The sequence below is a fragment of the Coloeus monedula genome, assembly GCF_965178545.1.
Source record: "Coloeus monedula genome assembly, chromosome: 18".
Classification (NCBI taxonomy): Eukaryota; Metazoa; Chordata; class Aves; order Passeriformes; family Corvidae; genus Coloeus; species Coloeus monedula.
Window position 1 is genome coordinate 6,369,449 of NC_138798.1, and position 21,743 is coordinate 6,391,191.

General features: G+C 41.5%; 1 protein-coding gene across 1 annotated transcript in view; it reads right to left on the minus strand.

Moving 5' to 3' along the window:
- GALNT9 (polypeptide N-acetylgalactosaminyltransferase 9) overlaps positions 1 to 21,743 on the minus strand; it is a gene marked incomplete at both ends in the record, with an annotated part of 126,299 nt that overhangs the window by 72,929 nt on the left and 31,627 nt on the right. The window contains 2 exons of the mRNA XM_082293783.1: positions 6,194 to 6,368; positions 8,121 to 8,287. Coding sequence (XP_082149909.1) covers positions 6,194 to 6,368; positions 8,121 to 8,287 — 342 coding nt within the window. The remainder of the gene's footprint in view (positions 1 to 6,193; positions 6,369 to 8,120; positions 8,288 to 21,743) is intronic.

Genomic DNA, 21,743 nt, shown 5'->3' on the forward strand with positions numbered 1-21,743 from the left:
ATGGATTTCAGTAAACTAAATATAATCAAAAGATTCTGCTTTATAGGTAGTGCTTCACATCATCCAGTGGGGTTTTTTTTCCACTTAATAAAAACCAAGCAGACAATTTGGACTGGAATGTGAGTGACATAGGAAGATCCTCTCCCTTCCATCCTCTCTAAAACGATGTATTTGTCACTGTCCTCCTCTCTCTCTGAAAAGATTGATGGTGAATTAATAAAACCAGAAGAGAAAGGACAGTAAATTTAGTTCTATTATAGACTCTGCTAGGCTAAAGGGTATTTTCACTTCAATTTTATTCACTTTGATTTGTCCAAGTCTGTTGAGCACATCACTAAACAGCACATGCATTCAATGCTTTTGCCTACCAGTGGAAAGATTTCTTCATTAGCAGTGGATTTTCCAAGGTGTTGAGCACCCATGATGACTTTACTGGGAGTTCCAAAAATGCTGGTTCTATGGGATTCAAAGAGTAAATGCTCCCAAGATAAGCACTGGAGGTAGGAAAAGAGTTGGAAGGCAGAATTTAAGCCAGAGTCCAGAATAAGCTTGTAAGAAGATTGAGAGCAAAGGCAGGAGCCATACTGTGATCACACAGGCCTCTCTAATCCCATTGTAAGTCTATCTCTGAACATATATGCATTCTGTATTTAACACTGGCTTGATTCAGAGCAGCTCAACCCCCTGGGAAACCACAGCAAACAAAAACTCTGTGTTGTCTTACATCCTTATCAGATTGCTGGAGAATTCATGCCAAAGGGAAGCCTGATTTTTCACAATGCTAAAAAGAACAGCTTCTTCCAGATAAAAAACAGATAAAAAGAAGTTAGTAATGAGCTCCTCAGTGCACATGATTATATAATTCACCTTTTAAAACATGTAAAAAACACCTGCTGACTTCAAGCAGACTTTAAAAAAGGCACAACATTGGAATAAATGCACATAATCCAAGGGAATCCACATGCATGGTGCAGGCCAGATCCTCTGCTGCCCAACTTTGTCACTTCAATGGCCTTCACAACTTCAGGGATGCTTTGCTAACATGCAGCATCTGAGAAGCAGATCTTAGCTTCCAGTTCTTAATCAGAATGGCTGTACAAGGCATTTGTCAAAAAATTCCTCCCTGCAGCCCAAATGTCACTTTTTCTAAATTTGTTCAAAAAGTAAGTCCTTTCCTAAATGACAGGAATTGCACTGGGAAATGTCTCTCCAAGTCTGCCCTATCCCTGGTGGGTATCTAAATACCCTGATCTCTGGCTTCTTTTGACATAAACACGGCTGTCATTTTTTCTTCGCCACCATCACTATGCTACTTTTTACTCCAATAAAAAATGAAGAACTAACATTAAAAAAATCTAACCTTCTTTTTCCTGCTTTCACAAATCAGAATTTTTCCTTTTCTTGCAAGCAGTTAGGGAAGAGTCCTTATAAGACATAAATGAAAGTCAACAAGGTCTCATCTGCTAGATTTTATTGCTCAGGGGTTTAACACCGTATCTTACTCTGGCTCTACCACTGTCAGGTACTATGAAGTATAAACTTAACAGAGAAATGCAAGAAAAAAGAAATCTGTATAAACTGAAAGCTTATTTTGCATGATTTTACATGCTACCTCACATTTCACTGACAATATACATTTATCAGATGCAGACAAGCAGATCTACGGACATACATAATTCCTCACTGAGGCCATCTGCAGAATATATAATGTGGAATGCCTTTCCTGTAAATAAGTGTTCAGAGAACTAGAAAAGAAATAAATTTCATTCTCCCTTCCTCGGTCTCTAAGAGAAGAGAGAACTTCCCCATCTGTCCTGTGTGACATCTCTATCAGCATTCCCGTGTGCCCAGGGAAGTTTCAAACCCACAGCCCCCAGCCAGAATGGAGGGAACACAGCCCCAACGCCTGCTGGAGAGTTAAAGATCAGCTCTTTGGCTGCCAAACCTCAATAGCTCTTTTCTGCACCACTGAAAAGCAATGAGGATGCTTCAGTGAACATTCTAGGTTGTTGAGGTAGATGAACAGTTGAAGCTGCTTTTCTGGTACATCCTCCGTGTGTCGGCTGGCACAGTCCCACGGATCCCAAAGGCCCACGTGGCTTATGTTGCATGCTCCACTCAGATTATATTGGTTCACTTTTGCTATCTAAAACGTGTATTCCATTAAGTTACCAAAATGATCCTAAGGCTTTGGATGAGGAAAAACTCCCCTACTAAACACACGTTCTCCTTTCCTTTTTATTTGGGCTTCCCAGGTCAGCCTTGGCCCGGTACCAGGGATGCTGCAATGAACCATGTCCTGAGCAGGAGTGATGCACTTGAACACTCCAGAGGGGAGAGACTGCACAGGAGAAGGACTGCAAAGGTAATTTCACCTTCACCACTTTTCTCATTAGAAGGAAAGAGCCACCTGGACCTTGTCATATCCCCAGAGAGCCACCTGACCTTGAACAGGGGGGACAGGTTACCTGTGAATAGAGATTGGCTGCCAGTACATTGCATGAAAAGGTTACCAGGGAGCTCTCAGGGGGAAAAAGACCCTGTGGCTTTGCCCCAAAAAAGCACAGCCACATCTTACAGAGTACTTGGGATAATCAAAGTCAGTAGAAGATGAGGAGGAAATCAGCTTCCTGCCTTCTTTACACGCCTTTTTGAGAATCAGTTGCTTATGGTCACCACAGCAAACTGCACCTTACAGTATAAAGAAGCATCTGCAAAGTACCATCCACAGGCCTAGGGATATTGATCTTTAGCTCTTCTTAGTTCATTAAAACACCAGTTTTGTATATTTTTACACAACTTGAGGGATAATCCATAATGATGGGACATGTGTGACACGATCTGATGGATACTCAACTTATATTTCATGTTCCCTTTCTCATGTCCGGTATGTTGAAATCTTTTGATTAAATCCTCTTACTTCACTGCTTCCTTATTGATACTCACCCTTTGTCTGGCAAAATTTTAATTACTACAGGACTGCATAACTCCATTCAGTGCTCTGATAATACCTCTGTGATAGGAGCAAAAGCAATTCTTAAGATAGAATGCAACTATAATACTCTATCATTATGTCTTCTTTTATTGCTCCTAGCACCCTCTTTATGGCTGCTAATATATTGTGGTTTCTGCCTTTCATGTACTGATTTCTGCTCTCCTTCACTCAATGTGTCCTTTTTCTCACCCAGAGAATTAACACCCTATCTCTGTAATCTCTTTCCTGCTCTCAGACATAATGCAGGGAAGGTCTCTTCTCCTTGTCATGTTATTCTTTCCCATCTCTCAAAGGCACGAGTCTGTACAATGCTCTGCATGTTCTGCAACACAATCAACATCCAGGATATGCTGGTCTGCTCTCAGTGTTACTGGAGGTGGATTCAGGCACACTGGGTAGACCTAACCCAAAATTCAGAGCAAGAATGATGAAACCTTCAGAGGACTGAAGTAAAACTGAACTAAACAAGCTTAAATATACCCTCAGAGAGGAAAGCACAGGAGCTTTTCCTCTCTCTTGTTTCTGCTGGGTTGCTGACTCCCATTGACATCAAGTAACCATTAAAAACAGACCAGGTTCTACAGTGGGACAGGTAGAATTTCACATGTGAACTGTACACATATATTACCCTATAATTCTAATTTTAAATTCCATTTGAGAATGAATAGCAATGGCCTCCCTTTCAGGCAGTCCTCTCCACTTCCCACTCTCACAGCAGCAGTATTGGCTCACACTACCAAAAGCCTTAAGGGGAACAGGTCAGTTGAAAATCACCGCTCTGAGATAACATATTTCTACACCTGAGAAGCCAAAAAGCAGCAATTAAGCACAGCAAAATAAATAATTCAATAGCTAATTTGACCTGCCAGGTTGTAGAGTATTTTTTTATATCCTACCAGATTGTAATTTAGTTTAGAAGAAGTGTCCCTGGAGAGCAATGCTGTGAGAGCCCATAAAATGCTACAGTGAGGTATCAGGCAAAAAGCCACCTGTAAATGGGCCACTACTGTTTAAAGAAGTTTTTTTGTTGTCAGTCCTGCATATTTCATGAGAAACTGATGAAGTCCTTCTTTGATTCTTTATGAATTAATCTGCCAACTGATTAGGCAGGTAAAACAGCCATAGATTGGCAAACGAAATTGCACAGCAGCCACTTGACTTTTAGATGGAACACAAACCAAACAGAAAGCTAATACTCTTTTCTGTGGTAAAGGAATTGGCTTCTTTTTAATTGCCTCACAAATAATCCATAGACAGCTTTTAGTGGGAGCAAACCGTGTGGCCTCTGAATACATAAATAAGCACTGAAAATGGGGGGAAATATTCATGCAAGGTGCAACTTAGTAGGAGAACAGAACAGCAGAGCTTTAACAAGAGACTCCCACCTGACTCCCGAGCTCATAGGGCTGTGGAGTGGGGGCAGTGCTAACCTGGTGGGAAAAAGTAGAGCAGTCCAGATGGAAGGACTTTAGTTCCTCCCAGTCAAAGGAGATGAGATGAAAACGGAGACGACAGGCAACCACATGTGCACAGGTGGACAGAATTAAAACTAGGAGGAAGTGGGTGGAACAGGATTTGAGATGGCTCTGAGCAGCCACACAGGTTGAGTGGAACAAGGGGAGAAACACCAGCAGGGAACGCTGCAAGCCCACAGGTGCAGCTCTGAAATGAAGGGATACAGGATGACCCTGGTGCATGTTTGCTGTCCCCATTTATCCACCGAGTGCCCCACAGCAGGGGCAGAGCCTGGCTCAGCAGAACAACTGAGACCTGAGTGCTCTGTTGGAAGGAGGGTGCACCAGAGAGGGGCAGGAAACACAAACTCTTTATCTTGGATACACACACACACTCACTTATTGAGCAGTCCAGGTTCTTGCTGTGCTGATTTCAACCCTTTCTGACATTAATGCAAAGCAGTACAGTAAAAAAACCAAACCTTAACAAACCCCAAAGCAACCACAAAGCCCTTTCCTGCTTACTGACACCATTGCTGAGCTTCCCTGGGTACATTACATCAGTCAGACCTCAATGTCTTTATGAAATGATAACAAAATTCTCCTCAAGCCTCAGAAAACTGCAGCTTGGGCAGGACAAGCACTGGGGACAGCACCCAGAGCATGCTCTCCCCTGTCCCTGATCCTGTCCCCTAGCTAGTATTACCCTAGATGAATGTTTGAAAAGATTTGAATGATCTACTTGCTTTAAAAGCAAATAAATAAATTAAAGCCGCTCTTAAGCTTCTAGAAAATTAACTACAGCTGCTATTATAGTCTAACATAGTCCTAAGGAAAAAAAATGGGATGAACATAAAGCAGGTGCACTACAAGACTTATTTTATTGTATCTTCCATTTTATAAAGATATTCATGGACATATAAAAATAAACACTCTACTCCTTTGCAATTAAGTTTCTCTCTAGTTGTAAGTACAGCTATTTTTAGTTTTAATTTGAGGATATCTCCCAGAATTGCAGAGTATAATCATTTCCACTGTAACTCTGCATCATCATTATCAAATACCAGCCTATCTTTGGAAAATGCACATTTTACATGCTGAAGGTCCCAGCAGCCCTTTTGCAGCTGATGGTACAGATCAGCTCCTACAGTCCCGACTTCCAGTAATGCCAAATACTGGCCACCAAGTGGTGCTACAAAGGTTTATTCCAAATGCACTTCTGGCCCATTAAACCCAAAGGGGATGGGGAAAGGCATGCTAATTTCAAGCCCTATTAAAATATTCAGTCAATAATTTAATGTTTCCTTCAAATGTAAATGCAAGAAAATTTATGAGGAAATCAGATTGGTATTCAAGTTTTTAAGAAGAAATGTTAGAAAATGACAAGGAGGTAAAAAAAGCACTTGAAATCCTCCAGCCCAGAGCCTCCTTAATGGTGTCTCCCCATTTGACTGCTTTGGGATTTCACATCCATTGTGGTTTCAATTACTTCTCTCTCCACTGAGCTGTGCTAGACCAGGCACAACAGCTTTTTTATGGATCTTGCAGGAGCCTGTCAGCAATGTTGCAATAATCAGGAACACAAATCAGGAGTAATTGCTGATGTGGTAACAGCAGCCTGCAGCCGCCTCATCCCTGTAAGCTGAGCTGAGCAAAGCCCTCCCACAGCCTTGGAGGCCCAGTGCCGCTGTCCCAGTGCCACTGTCCCAGTGCCACTGTCCCTCTGAGAACAGCCAGCACTTACCAGCCAATGTTGAACTCCACGTGGGCATCGAAGAACCCGACCACTGGAGAGGTTGCTGCTTTCCAGCCCTGGATCCTGGCTCGGATCAGCCCCTCCCGTTTGTTGTTGCGCACTATTTTCACCAGGCCCGGGTATCTCTTATGGACATACTGGTCCAGATTAAATTTTAGCTCAACTGCAGGACAGAAAAAACCAAGCCACACAAACATTTAGAATGAGAAAGGCCCTGCAATGCTGTGTTCTACTCTTATTCTGCAACAGAAAGGGAAAGGAATCCTTAAATGTTCCTAAACCCCTGGTCAGTCTGACAGATCCAAAGCCAGTACCACAGCTGAGGCATGGACCAGTTCCAGGGGTTTCAGCTCAGAGAAATTCCCTACACACCAGAGACTTCCCAGGTTTAATGTGGCCTGATGGATTTGAGTATAGTGCTGAAGAAGTAGTTTGTCTAAATATTTTTAAATAATTACTGTTCTAATTCTCTGATGATTTGTGTTAGGTTACAACTGGCCTCTGGAAGAGCAATTCTGACCATAAGGAAGTGTAACATGTCAGTCTGGTGATTTTTTTTTCTGATTTATGCTGTTCAGTAAGAGTTTGAAAAACAACCTCAATGGATTTTGGGTCAAGACCTAATTCAGATCACAATTAATTTCCCTTTATTTTCAGGGTTTTCCCTTAAATATAATTAAGATTCCTCAATACCAGGCTTCTTTCTTTTTTAACTAAATGGATATTGAAGATCTCAATTAGACTTTTCTTTTGTTCATTTTCAGGCATTCAATCACAGATGGAGCAGAACTCATTCACCCTTTTTCAGCTTCATTTCAAGAGGCTCATAAACAGGCAAATTACCAAAATGGTCTCTCTATTTTTTTTTAAATCAATGTAGTTTGGTAATTCCTTTGCACTGAAAAGTATTCATAAAGTGGCTTTTGCCCTAATATATTTATCAGGAAAACTAGTAGAGGCTTCCAGGACATTAGGAGCCTCATTTTTCTGATCTATATTAGACAATAGAATCATTACCATTGGAATCAAAGACTTGATAAATCTCCAGTTATTTAGAAGAGTGGCAGAGAAAAGCCATCTAAGAGTTCACTGAGAAATGATGAGTTCAATTTTCCTCAGGATTGCCTTGCCTCAAACACTTTGCAATCTCACGTAATTACTCCACAGGTTACACTGCCATAACTAAAATCTGAATTGCACAAACATTTTCTTAAATCTACAGGTTTTGGAACTTATTTTTGTTTGAGTTATCTCTTCTCTCAGCTCTCCCGTCTCTTTGGGGATCCTGAAGAGTAACAGCAACTTAAAACTGAAAGAACTTAAAGCTGTTTATCTGAGGAGGAAGTGCTAAATTTTAGGCTTATTGGAAATATGATTTTAGAGGATGCATGTATCAGTTCTAGAAGTCTAAGGTACAACAACTTTACACACAACAATACTGCTAGCCCCTTGTATCCTGAGAATTCTTCAAACATGACTGTATTGTGAAACATGCTGATCAACAGCACCCTGTATGCTCACCAGTATTTTGATTTTGGATTAAATCATGAAGAAACAATGTGCTGCCATGTAAAAGAGCAGGAACTTTCTTTAGGGAGAATCTGTAGCCTCACTTTTCCTTGGAAGCAGAATTTAAACTTTTAGTGTATTAATGACGATACTCCTCTGGGTCTGAAAATTTGGAGAAAAGTGTCATATTAAGACTGCCTACACAAATGCCTTCATTCCGTGAGGGTTTCAATGAAATCAACAGGGTTTATCCACATAATGTTTATTTGTTATACAAATAGTCAATATTTACTCACAGCTTTGTGCAAATGGCTCAATCAACCCTCTCATCAACAAACACATTTACATTGCACATCTAGAAATCCCACAGGGCACAGTACTCAGAGGCAAAGTGACAAAAGCTCACCATTGTCACTGTTGTCATCCACCAGGATGATTTCCTTGAGCAGGTGGGATGGGGTGTGGTTCACCACGCTGTGCACGGAGCGCAGGATGACAGAGAGAGCCTCGTTCACAAATATGAACACCACAGAGATCTGGGGCAGGTCATCAGGGTAGGTCATCTGCTTGCACCTGGAGAGAAGAAAGACACAATTAAAACCCAAGCAGCCACTGGGAGGCAAAACAGACTGAAGAGCATCCTCTTCTCCTTGCTCTCCATCTGGGTAGGGATTTGCAGACTGTCATTTCTAACCCCAAGGAAAGATGTGGTAAAGGCTTGAAAGAATCAACCTGGTCAGGAGCAGGAACCTCTTCATCGGCCCAGTATAAAACACAGGGTGTGTGCATGCACACAAATTTGTAGCAGCTTCATTCCCTGGAAGGTTAAAAGCATCTCTTGAAAACCAAAGGAACATCAATGACTGCTCAAAACCAGCCTGGAGAAGGCCTACAATGGCACACCCTGGCTGTGCTCCCAGGGGAACCATCAGCAGAACTGCATCTCATACTTTTCAAACCAACATTCACTCGAGCAAAGTTTGGATTTGCCCATCCAGAGAGCACTTGCCACCCTTTCTGACTGTGCAGTTTGTGCAGCAATAACAAACACGTGATGGCTGTCATACAGGCCTGCACTTGCTGAAATAGCTGCAAACAGGTCTGCTCCCTCTGAGACGTCACCTTGCTAGGCTGCTACATCCTGATTCACAATTTGCTTTTGTGCTGCTCACCGACACATATATTTTACCACAGACCATTTTGAGAAGAAAAATTGAGGCCTGAAGAAGTCACACAGCACAGAGCAGAGCTCCTGCTTCCCAAGTCCTCGGCCCATGCCCCTCTGTAACACCACACTGCCTTATTTCAGTGGAATTCTCTCCCATTAGCAAAGATCTAACTTTAAAAACTACCTCCGTGTTCTCACAGTCAAAAGCCATTCAGAATTACCATAGCAATTACTGAACCTGCTCTCTAAAATACTGCTAATGATATCACAGAAAATGACTTCTCCTGCTCTTATCAAACTTTCTGACCTCTATGCTCATTACTTTGGCATAACAATCACTTTTTTCCCCACTATTAGCAGTCATGGGGATAGGGCAGGTTACAAATGCTTGACTGCTGAGTAACCTCTGGAAGTCAGTTATGAATTCTGGTAAAGTGTAATTGTTCATAATTCCTGATCCCAGCACTATCTGCTCAGAGACCTGAGCACTTGTCATTGATTCCAGTGTTACCATAGCTACTTACTGGCAGCTTGCTGGTGGCCTGTGCCACACACAGGACCACTGTGTAAAACTTCTGGCTAAGCAGCACTCTTACACAGCCTAAAAATAAGCCTGGAACAAGTAGAGAGGTTTTCAGGAGAGTATGAATGCTCTGACACAGCCCTCTTTTTTGAATTTCTTTTTTGAATGCAATTTTCCTCTTGACCACACCAACATACCAAAGAAGTCTGTCAGGAATACTTCAGTAAAAGGAAAGAGCCATCAGCTAAAAACATGGACTTTGCAAGATTTCCTGTGATGAGGGACATCTTTTACCTGACAGCAATTTCCTCTAGAGTCTCACTTGTATCAACACATCACAAACTGCACCTCAGGAATACAGACCAGTCCCCAGGTGGAGGTGAGGCAGAGGAGGAAGCCCACCCCAGGCCATCCATCCTCGTGGGGTCCTGCAGCAGCACTCAGAGCTGGCAGGAAAGGAGGCTGGGAAAGTGTGTAAGAGGTTGTGACACAGGAGGAGGGATTACAGCAAGAATGAGAGGTCAGTCAAAGCAGCACTTACTACAGAAGGGACAAGCAATTACAGGAAAGGTGGGATGATCACAAATGTCCAGAACAAAGAGGCATGTGTGGAAGGACCAAGATTGCCTAGGAAAAGACAGGGAACCACTGGAATACTACAAGACCTCAGAGAATTAGGAATTTTGCTGAACTTCTCAGAGTAAAAAGTATTTGTTTTATTGGCAAGTGAACTGAAACACCTGGGCACCCAGCCACATGTTCCTGGTCAGATTGACAGGGTCAGCGTGAGCAGGACTAATTCCAGTGCTTTCCTGCCACCCTCCTGCTTTCATTCTGAGAAAAAAAAAAATCTAATTCCAGCTTTAAAACCAGCACACCAAAACCATAACCTCCTAATTTTTTATTTATTTGTTCTTCATTACATTAAATCAATGCATTATTGTCCCAAGTGTCACTCCATGGCCTTGCTGGTTCACAAGACTTTTCATGCCTTAGTTCTCAGTGATTACTTACACTGTAGGGCATCAGGGACTGCTTTAGATAAAAAACTTGTTTGAATTTCTTATTCCACCTGGATGAAGTCATCCCTATCACTTCTCACTGCAACCTTCTGTCTGGCAGTTCTCTCCTTTTTTTTCTATTAGCAGGACATAATTGAAAAACTGCATTTTGGCTGCATTTGAAAAGAGCACTCCAAACAATATATATTGGAATATTTTTGGTAATGCCACTGCAACAGGGACACCTCGATGTGCAAAAGCAAAACCTCGGAATTTAGCAGCAGTTTAAAAGCTGTCATAAATTTATTTACTGCAGTGAGGATGAAGAACAACAAAAGCAGTTGTCCAGCTGAGCACTTTCCAAAGCACAGAAGTGATTTAAGGATTTATTTGCTGCAGACTTCAAGTCAACCTTGAACTCCCAACTCCTTAGGTCACTTCAGAAAATGGGATCGATGTGCTGAGGTAGTCAGGAGAAATTACTGGTCTGCTAACAAACACTTCTGATGGTGTTTGAGAGCATGAGCAGTCCCAGTTGAGGTGTCTTTCCTTAAAAATCAGTGGGTGCTTAAGTGCTTTTCTGGATTGTCGCCCGAGTTCTTCCCAGTGTGTTCTCTAATTAGATACCAGCCACAGCAATTTACAGTTAATACTTCCTTCATTCCAAGAAACTCGAACCAGAGCTTGACACTCTGAGCCAAACAGTGACATTAGCAAGTCTCAAAGTGCCAAAGCAAACCCATGACCGCCACCTCTCACCACCTTTGCTCAGCCAGAGGCTGACAATGGACCAAGTGCACTGCAGTGGGTCAGCCAGTGGTGCCTGTATGCAAGGGACAGAAAATCAGAATGTCAGAACACACAGAGACTTCCTTGGAGCAGCCCTTGATGGCCCTGGAGCAAGGCAGCAGGGGACAGTTCATTACAGAGGAAAAAGGTAAGGCTGTAACAAACCTATTGACTTTCAATGAGCCAAAGGGCATCTTTGCAGAAAACGGTTGGAGCAGCAGCCTGGATGCAGAGGTTTCAACAAGAAATCTATGAGCTAATGATGAAGCAGCTTAGCACAAGACTAGTCACTTTTATTATTTCTTTTGAGAAGAAAATTACTGGAATGTGAAGAAATCAAACTGTGCAAAATGTACTAGCAAGGCACACCTTTATAATCCTTCAGCCTTACTGCCAACAGAACTCTAGTAAGAAATGTAGAAATCATCCCTTTTTCAGCCCTCATGCTGTGCAGTGAAGTGCCTGAGAATTTAAAGCACCCAATGCTCTGCCAGGGAAGAGAGCAGGGTGCCAGCACAGTCTCCACATCTGTGCACCAGGTCTGACCACACAGTGAACTGTGGCAACCAGGTGAGGGAGGACAATTACAGTAATCAATAGCTGAAACTTGGCCTCGTTAACATCCAGCACTCCTGAGTTCAGGAAGAATTCAGAGTGCACATTTGACCTCTGTGGTAGCTAACGATAGTCTGAGCTGGGCAGGCACAGCTTCCATGGGATATTCCTGTGATTTCAAATCATTTCAAATTTTCAGAAAAATTTCAAATTCTGAACTGTCAGCAGGCCCCACAGCGTACAACCAGCAGAGGAGCTCAGGTCTCCAGGGCACACAGCTACCCTGGACAGGGACACAGCCTGGATGTGTGCAGGACTAGGGATTCCAGCAAAGGCTGGCAGTGCCAGGGCTAATCACTTCCATGGGCCAGCTGAGGACGGATTAGACCAGATATGTGAAACAGCCCTTCAGGCAGCTTTCATTCAACACACCAAGCATCAAACCTGGGGCATCCTGCTGTTGTCTTGGGAAAGGTCTTTTGAGTGTTCTCATTCTGTATTTGCTACTGCAGAGCTTGGCTAGCAACCCAGAGGTATTTCCTTTGTACATGATAGAGAGCTTGATGTCAGATCATTTTTCTCTATTCTGGAGATGATTTTCACTCATTTTTTCCTTTACATTGAACTGGTTCCTTAGATGAACATTTCCCAGCCAGCCTCCTGAGCCCAACTGTGAGCACTGTCTTGCAGGCATAAGAAAACAGGGAAAGCTCTTTGGTTGGCAGACCAGAACCTTGGAAAAAAACCCCATGTACTAACATAAAAAGGTCATAGAAACTGGGACATGAGAAAACAAAAGGTACTGAGCTGCACGTGAACCTGCTCATGGCAATAAAGGGAGGAAGGAAGTTTTCTTTTGTCTGAACATTCATTCCCTGATAGATGTATTTAGTTTATTTGTATCTGATCCAAGAGAAACACATGAAGTCCTCTGTTTATCAGGTTGCTCTTACAGTCCATTTGGGTTGCACTACTTTTTGTGAACGACTGACACTGCAGCCATGCTGGTAGTTCAGTGCATTACCAAAGAAAGAAAAATCTTTCCTGCTCTATTTCCCCTGCCCTTTTTTCCTGTCTGCAAACTTGCTAAACTCCAAAAATGAGTTTTGCTTGCAGACCTTAATATACTGAGTTTGGAAATGGATTAAGCAATGCATTTAGAGATTTCTGACAGCTTTACCCTTCAGGAAGAAATGCAAACAAAATTAAAGCTGCTTCATGAATCTTTAAACTGTTTAATACAAGATATGTTTTTCCAATGAACTACTGGGATGGAGATGACTGAAGGTTTCTCTCCTTCACAAACTTGATGAAATTGCAGGGCATGAAGAAACATCTGCAGTTCTGGCACAAAAAGCCCCTACCCCAACATGTTCTGCACCTTGAAAGCTTCAGAATGATCTGTGTTCATGTTTTATAGCCACAGCAGGAGAAAGAGTTGGAACAGCTCCTTATTTGGTACATGATCAATGAAAGGCCAAAGATAAATATTAAAAAAGATTATTGAACCCTTGCTCTTTAATACTAACAAATACTACTTTTAATCACCAGAACAATATGTATTTTGAGCCCTGTTAAACCAAAGGCTCAGACTAATCTTACCTACATGGTTACCTTTCAGCACCTAAATGCTGCTGTGGCTTCTATAGGCACAGACGATTTACCACAGCTAAATCACTAAATTTAGTGTCTAGCTCAATGCCTGATTTCTTTCTCCAGGAAGGCACTGAGGCTTTACAGCTAGTGCTGGATGTAATAGTAACTTTTGAGCTGCAAAAATAAACTAAAATTACCTTCCTGTTCCCCATTGGCACAAAAGAGGAAATGTGACAAGCTGCAAACATCTCCTTCCCCAGCATGGGATCCAGCTGCTGACCAGTCAGCAGCAAAAGCAGTGACAGGCCACGAAACTGATTAGCTCCATGGATCATGAATCTGTCAGCCAGAGACTCCAACTCCTTCCTAATTAATTTTCCTTCTCAACAGAAGATGTTAACTGAATTATGGCACAACAATCTCTTTCTATTGAGGGTGTATTTTCCTGCCCTATCCAAAAACCCAAATGGAAAATTTTTGAGTTCAGAATATGCTCTTACTTTCTGCTCCTGTTTTTCAGCCCAGGGACAGCATTCCCTAAGAACATATAAATACAACTGTGAACAAGAGAGCAGGGGTACAGAACACAGATGCTCTATGTACCTTGAGAAAAGCAGCACACTTACAACTAAGGTAAAACAAGAAGTGAATAATTTTCATAAAAAGCCTAGGAATTATGTTGATAGCAAAAGATGCCTTCTTCTGTGTTCCTTATGGAACAGCCTCCATTTTCAAATATCCTCCAGCAGAAAAATCAATGCCTTCTCCTTCTTCCTGAATGTTTGGAGAAGTGCAGGTACAACACACGGTGCAATTCTTGTTGGTGCTGTAAGTCAGAGGAAATCCACTAAAATAACCTGTTCTCCATCTTTCCTCATACACAGTGATGTTGGTGATCATTCTCTCATAAAGTGAGATCTTAAATCTACTCCATACTGTGGGAATTCCCAGCAGCTTTTTTCATATGCTCCTTGACATATTTTTTCTTATTTTGCATCCAAAAGGCTAAGAAAGAAATCCCCCACACTCATCAGAAAGAAACCAGGCCAAGTCCTTGTACCTGAGCTAACCTCAAACACTTCCTCTATCAAGGAAAAATGTTCTTCCATGTCAACCACAAGCAATTTATTGCAATGTGCAATGAGTTTTCCAGAACACACCTGGTCATGGGAATTTCCCACATTCCCAGGCTGAACAATTGGATTTGATGTCTGTAGGATTTGCAGACTGAAGAACAGCGGCAGCCTTCCTAAAATAACTGCCTTTTATACTTTAGGACTCTCTCTTCACTGTCCTATTTCCTACAGGAAAGACCAAATTTACAGGAATTTCAGTCCTCTAATATTTCTATGAAGGAGAGAGCCCTTTCAAGCTGGACACAGGTAGGTTAAAGCTCCCCATGAACTTCCAATAACACACATTGGACAAGTGTTTCCTGAGAATCACAGCTTTGTTTTTTGTTCTTCTTCCTTTCTTTTAAATTCCAGGCCAGTACAACTGTGACTAATTGCTCTGCACATAAAAACCCAACACATGTTTGTGCCTTTTGTTTTATAACACACTTGCTCGATTTGGTTTAATTCCTCCTTTCTCTATGACAAATTATTTTTATATTTATAGTAGAAAGCCCTGAGAACTGTCAATCAGTGACTGGTAGCGCAATATAAATGCAGAATTAACATATGCAGCATGAAGACAACTCTACTTGTAAAGAATATTAACCCTTATATTTAAGATTATTAGACTCTTCAAAAGTAGCTGCTGCACACATAAAATAAGAGGCTTTGTATTTCAGTGAGCTATTTCTGGTTTTCCTCAGGCAAACAATACCAGAAACATGCCATTATGTCTAATACCCTTATTGATTTATACATATAAAAATGCTAAAACTAGTTTCAATCACTTTTAAAACAAGCCTCTTTATTAACATGAAAAATGGCTAAAAGCTCGTGCTCACATCCTTCTGTAGTAAAAAGTCTTTGCCTTTTTTTTTTTTTTTGTAACTTACCTTGAGTCATTAATATGTTTTGAAATACCATCTGTAAAAAATTTCCACTCTATCCCCCAGTGTGCCAGTCCGGATCTGCCTCTGGCTGTATGCATGCTGCATCACAAAGCATTAGGCTCATTGGAAATTAATGGAGAGGCTGAAATCTGCTTTCAAATGCTTTCCAAAAATCCCCAAAGAAAACAGATCCCCTGTGCAACTTTATTTTTAATGGTGCTGCACTTAAATTTAAGGGGGAGCTCAGCTAAATTCCAAGTGACATGTATTCTGCCTCATTTTAGGTGATTAAAACAAATGGCTTGTTTAGTGATTCTCATGATTTTGCAAATATCCTCACTCCAATTCCAGCTGGATTCTTAGCTTGCATCCTTTTGAAGTAAAAACTAGTGAAGAATTTTATTTAAAAGAAGCCATAAAGGCAGTGTTAGAAAATTCTGCTTTGAGATTGAAGAGCTCTTTGAAGTTAAGTGAAATATAAAAATTGGTGAAACTGATGAAGTGATTATTAAATAAAGGCCAAACTTTGTGTCAATTTGATTTGAAGTTCATAGCAGCAAAATACATTCAGGAAAACACTACCTTTTGTGCAACTTTTTAAAACTTAATTCTGGGAACCATGTTGTCCGTGGGGAACAGAGAATTTACACTCTCATTTCTGCTTTGCCAAAACTAAGACCTCCTATTTCAAATAGGGAAGGTTCACAAAGAGCTACCCAAAAAGCCAGAAGTTGTTTTCCAGGGTGCATTCACAAAATTGGCTGCTACCCAGTGGCACCACTTCTTGCTGCTGCCACCAAGGGTCCTTGCTCTCCAGCAAGCCACGTGAAGCCATTTAGCTGCACTTCCAGCAGCGACTGTCAGTACATTTCCCATTAAAGGAGTACTTTTCCACTCAAGGTGATGCATCAAGATCCCAGAAAAGGTTCTTTATGGCAAAGGAATAATTAGTCCCAGCATGTCTGCAGGGAGTGAGATGGTAACAGCCCAGACACCCTACAGCAGGTTATGTATCTGAAGACAGCACCTCCTCTGAAGCATCTCTCCTATTGCCTACTGAGCCCTTGCCAGACACAAAAGAAAAGCAGTGGAGTTGATGAAATCAAAGGAATTATTTTCAATAAATAATGCATAAGAGTAAGCTCACCCTTTTCCATTTGCACAGAACAGTTTGCTGTACCCTTGAAGCTATTTGTTATTCAGATAATAATATGTAAATAGAGGAAGTTATCCTTGACTATTAAAAAATGTACTGCAAGTACTTAATATTAAAAATTCCGGGTACTTTTGTTTAATTTTGACTATCTCTCTGCCTCAGCTGGTGTTGCTGGTGCTGGACAGAGGCTGAGTATCACAGTGTTACCTGGAAATGTAGGGCAATAAAAAAGTTTTCAAGGTAACTGCTGCAGAGCTCTTCATGAATTTCATTACAGGTTTGCTGTCACGCTGCAGTGTAGTGGTAAGGAGGAGAATAGAGGAATGCAATAATTTTCCACTATCACTTCAGCTAACAATGTTTTTTATGGTCTTGGGAGGATATACAACAACGTTTGGCAAACAATCCCTTCTTTAATGGGCCCCAGTGTATTTCACAGGAGACCAGCTTTAATCTTTGGTCAAATTCAGTTATGCAGCAGAATGATTCTTTCTACCTATGTACAAATACAGGATGGTTGGAGGAGTAAACCACCAAATGGGAGGTCAGCCATAAACTGAATAAACCCACCCCACCACTGCCTGCCAAAACTGTAGTGAGAGCTCTTTAATCTTCACTTCTCCCAGCTGCTGCAAGGCTGGTTGTAGCCCAGAAAGGTAATGCTCCCCTAGCAATCACAACACTTGGCTGAGGTGGTGCACAAGCTCATTTGACTAAGCAGCAATGGCCTTGAAATGTTTGAACAGTAGTCATGGGCTTCCTCTTACTTTTAATGATCAATTCCTATCAGAGTGAAAACAGAACCAAGTTTATGGTATGTGGGAAGAATTATGGTTCAAACAGAGCAGTGTTCCAAGAACAAATGCATAAAGAACATTGATTTAGCACTGAAAATGGGAGTATTAAATCCATGATGTTTAGATGCTTTATATGGGATTGAGGAGAGAGCCTGGTGGCAGCAGCAGAGTGTTTATAAAAAGTCTGAGTCAGGCAGAGAGGACAAAGGAAGGTGCATGTGCTGTATGTGGGTAGGAAGCTGCCTGACAATCAGATGATGGAGCACATCCAAAGCTCTCAATGAACTCTGGATCAGGATCCCATAGGATAAATCATCAGGCAACAGCAGTCAAATCCTAAAGTGCAGATGGGACCTTACTCCTCTCTCCATCTCCCCCAGTGATACTTGCAGGATTGTTCTCTATGCTTTGTAACTACTCTGTGAAATGTCCTATTCAAGTAAAGCACCTAGGCATGTCTTAACTTCACTGGGGTTATTAATACACTTGAAACTAGGAACATATTTAAGTGCTTCATTGGACTGGAGCCTAATTGCACTTTTATAGCTTTTGTTTAAATTAAAGGCTAGTTAGAGGTGAACAGCACAGTATTTGATAATTTCATGAACTTAGAAGTTAAATGTTAACAACAGTTCCTTTCTAACTATTTATATAGCTTCAGTTTATATAAATTGAGAAAACTCTTGCGTTTTTATTTAGCTTTGGTTACATTTAGAAATGAAAACAGTTTTTAAAAATCCAGCCACATTTACTGTCTAGCACACAGCTAATACCTAGAGCACACGCTTGATAGCAGCAAAACAGTGCAATGTATGGGGATTTTTTATATTTATGGGCTCTTATCCTAATTCAAAAAAAGAACCAGGCCAACATGTGCTTGCTTTTCACTCAGGTCGACAGAAATTAGGCACATGTCCTAGACCAGGCAACGTACTTAAGTAAGGCTGTGAATTTGAGCAGGCCAAGGACACTCAAAGCCTTCTCCTGGCTCTGAGAGGATTTGGCCATTGCAGCACATCAGTGTTCCTGCACTGCTCCTGCCCAAACCAGCCTGCTGAGAAACTACTTCCCTTTTCACTTTATGTTTTCTGGTATCTTTTCTATCTTGTCCACCGAACACAAGCATTTTAAATTCACATCCTCAGTGTTTGCAGACTTAAATTAATTTGCCACAACAGAGAAAGCCAGGAGTGAGTGCTCTGCACTGGGGGAACGGGGCACTGCCATTAACTGCGTGCCCAGCAGGCTGACGTTCTGTTCACAACCGTGCCCTTCCTCATCCCTCATCTGCAGACACACACATCCAGCCAGGGCCTTCCACACTGTTTGCTCAGACCTGCACTTAGAGAAACCTTCCCCCCAGTGCTTCCATAGATTCCCAGGTCTGTCAGGCAAAGGAGTGGAGTTTGCTCTCTGAGCAAACAGAACACAAATTCCCTGTCTCTTGGTACACGCGGGTTAATAACACCAAGGCAATAAGCCAGTGGAGTAGCTGGAGGTCAAACATTTGTTTTCAGGCAGTGCAGAAAATGCAGGAGCAAAGCTTCAATGTCATTTTTATCTTGAGTTTAATGTAAACTGCACCATGACCCTCTGGGAGAACTGTGTCCTAATGAAACATCCACGGCAGGGATGAAAGCTTACTCCAGTCACTGAATGAGACAACTGTTCACGTTGTGGATGGAAAAAACTAAAATTTATGCCTTTCCTCTGAAATTTTTGGGGTACAGACTAGCTTAGCAACAACACCCCAGGGTATTTTAGTGCACTGTTTTAATTATTACTGCTGCTGTTAATATTCCACCATTATTCAAGTCTGAAGTACCGTGTCTGCCTGAGAGGCGTGTTTCATACCACCCCAGAGGCCAGCCCACTGCTGGGGCCTTCACAAGACAAAACACATAAATGCAGACTAACAAAAGTCTAGGAGTGTAGAATAAATAATATTCTCATCCCCTGGAGCAAAGAAGAAAATAAACTAATTAAGAAACTATTTGACAACCTGAAGGCATCTCACACAGGTAAAAAGCAATTCCAGAGGGTTTCGTTTCCAGAAGCTGAGAAACAGGGAGCTTGTACAGAAGTAATACACAGAGATGATATCTCCAGTAATTTAGATCTGCTAAGTGCCTTACTGATAAATTCTGACACACCAACACCACCTGAAATTGTGGGTGCACATCTTAGACCAAGCTCCCTTGGAGCTGCATTTGGCAAGGTGGCCTGGATTGACTGTGGTTTGTTTTTGAGACCACAGCAGAAGGTCTAGATGCAATGTAACAGAAGACAAAAACATTTCAGAAAGCTGGAGGAAAAGAAAACTGAGTCCCTACACTCCAATATCACAAAACTTTCAAACAGCTTAACTGGCAGATGCTGTTTCAGAGAAACCAAACCTTGGAAAGCATCTAGATCAAGCTAACCAAGACAGGGAGCTAACACTTGCCAGCCTGTATCTGTCAGGTACTTCTGGCTCTGGCTACTTTTAAGAGTCTCTCACTTTTATTAGCACTAAATTCACTCAAAACAGGAGACACAGGCAAAACAAGCACGAACTGACACTATTAAAATGAAACACTGCATCAACCTGGAGTTCACAATTCAGTTTTATTTCAGACAGAAGAGTAAATTGTCTGACATTTTGGCCTGTTCATGTTTTTATCACAAAGACACAAACAACAACAACTAAAAAACCTTGAGGTTATGTGACCTGAAACCTTGACTTTCCTATACTATGAAACCTGTCCAAATAAAATAGGAATCAGAACTCGGTAATTTTTAAAACTGCATCAGGAAGACACCTGGAGATAACACATACCTCACACTGTCAGCAGAACTAAATTTGCATACACCTTTTAAGAAAGACATGGGAAACATTATTTCAAAGCATTAGAACTCCTTCAAAGCCCTACAAAGAATCTCAGGTGTAGTGTAACAGAGAGACATGCAAGGAAACATAAAAGGAAAAGAAACACCACCCTGAATTCATTGCCTGTCTTGTTCTGCTACTTCTTTTTATCCTGTAATGTGATATCATGGAGTGTAACATAACATGACAGTTCAGAAATTTACAGGAATACCCTTTTCTCCCTGGAAGTGATAGCGGGCAACAACCAGCCATGGGCTCAGGGGAGGGAAATGAAAGAAATTCTAAAATGCCAGCACACAGCTGCATGTCCTGGCTGGATCTGCAGGTAGTGCTTCTGCACTACAGATATGCATTTACCTATGAAAGAACAGCTCACACAATTTGTAGACAGCACCCCACCATTGCTCTTCTTTAGGAGGAAATACTCTTTCTGCCATGGAAATACTGTGGCTTTCTGTTTTTTAAGTTCAAGAAATTACTGCAGTCTCTAAAGCGTACTTTAAAAGAGAAAAAACCACATGTTTAAGGTACCTGTGAATGTGCAGGTCACATGAGACACATTTAGTCTGAGGACTGATAAGAAAAATTGAGGGATGCAAAATAGAGCATCTTTTATTTTCCTCCCAGCTGACTAGGCTGCCCATGCTGGCAGGTCATTCTTCAATGAGTGTTGCTAGTACAGAAATCCCATCTTGTTTCTGCATGCCTTGGAGCATGTAACACTTTGGGCTGGATTCACCTGAAATCCTATTTAAGCTGGCTGCCCGAGGTTCCTGAGGGAGGGACTTCCAGAGGACATTACACTCTGTACATCATAAGCAATGCTGCCACGGCATCTCCATCGACTACACAGGCAGCCAAGTCAATCACCCTAAATTAGATGTCTAATTTCTAGTGTTATGCAACCCACCTTAGGTAAACTATTCATGTATTCAAGAGTACATTCTGGTGCAGACAAATTGCAGGGAATGGCTTCCAGTCTCACTGCATTTAAACACAACATTGCAATCAGTTATTTTTCATACTCCCTAGTTAATCAAATTCAGCCTTCACTAAATCCACATTTATTAGTGCTGACAGTCATGCAGAACTTGTCTTCAACAATTAGTATACACAAAGGCACTGCAAAAATGTAGAAGAGGAAAATGACTACATTTGAACATAAGGTGGCTTTTTGGAAAAGGTTGTTCATTTTTATGGTTCTTTTTAATTTAGCCTTTCTGGTGCTCCTTTCATCCCACGGGTCAGTGTTAATAATCAAGACCTATGTTATACACTTTGCAGTATAATTAAAGTCACTACTTAATTGGAAAACCTAGCCCTAAACAAAAGGGAATCAATAATGAATCTAATGGGAAAAGCCAGAGAAAACAGCTATCGAATATCAGAAATAACTGTGAGATACTGCCACGTGTCCAGCACTGCTGCTATGGAGACAGCCTGGAGTCCAGTGATGGAGAGGCTCTGCTCATGAGCCATGTCCTGCAAAAAACTGTGGTACTGGCCTCAAAAAGGGGATGGAAAGTTTCTCAATATTTTTTCTTATTATTACAAGGAAACACAGCCACTG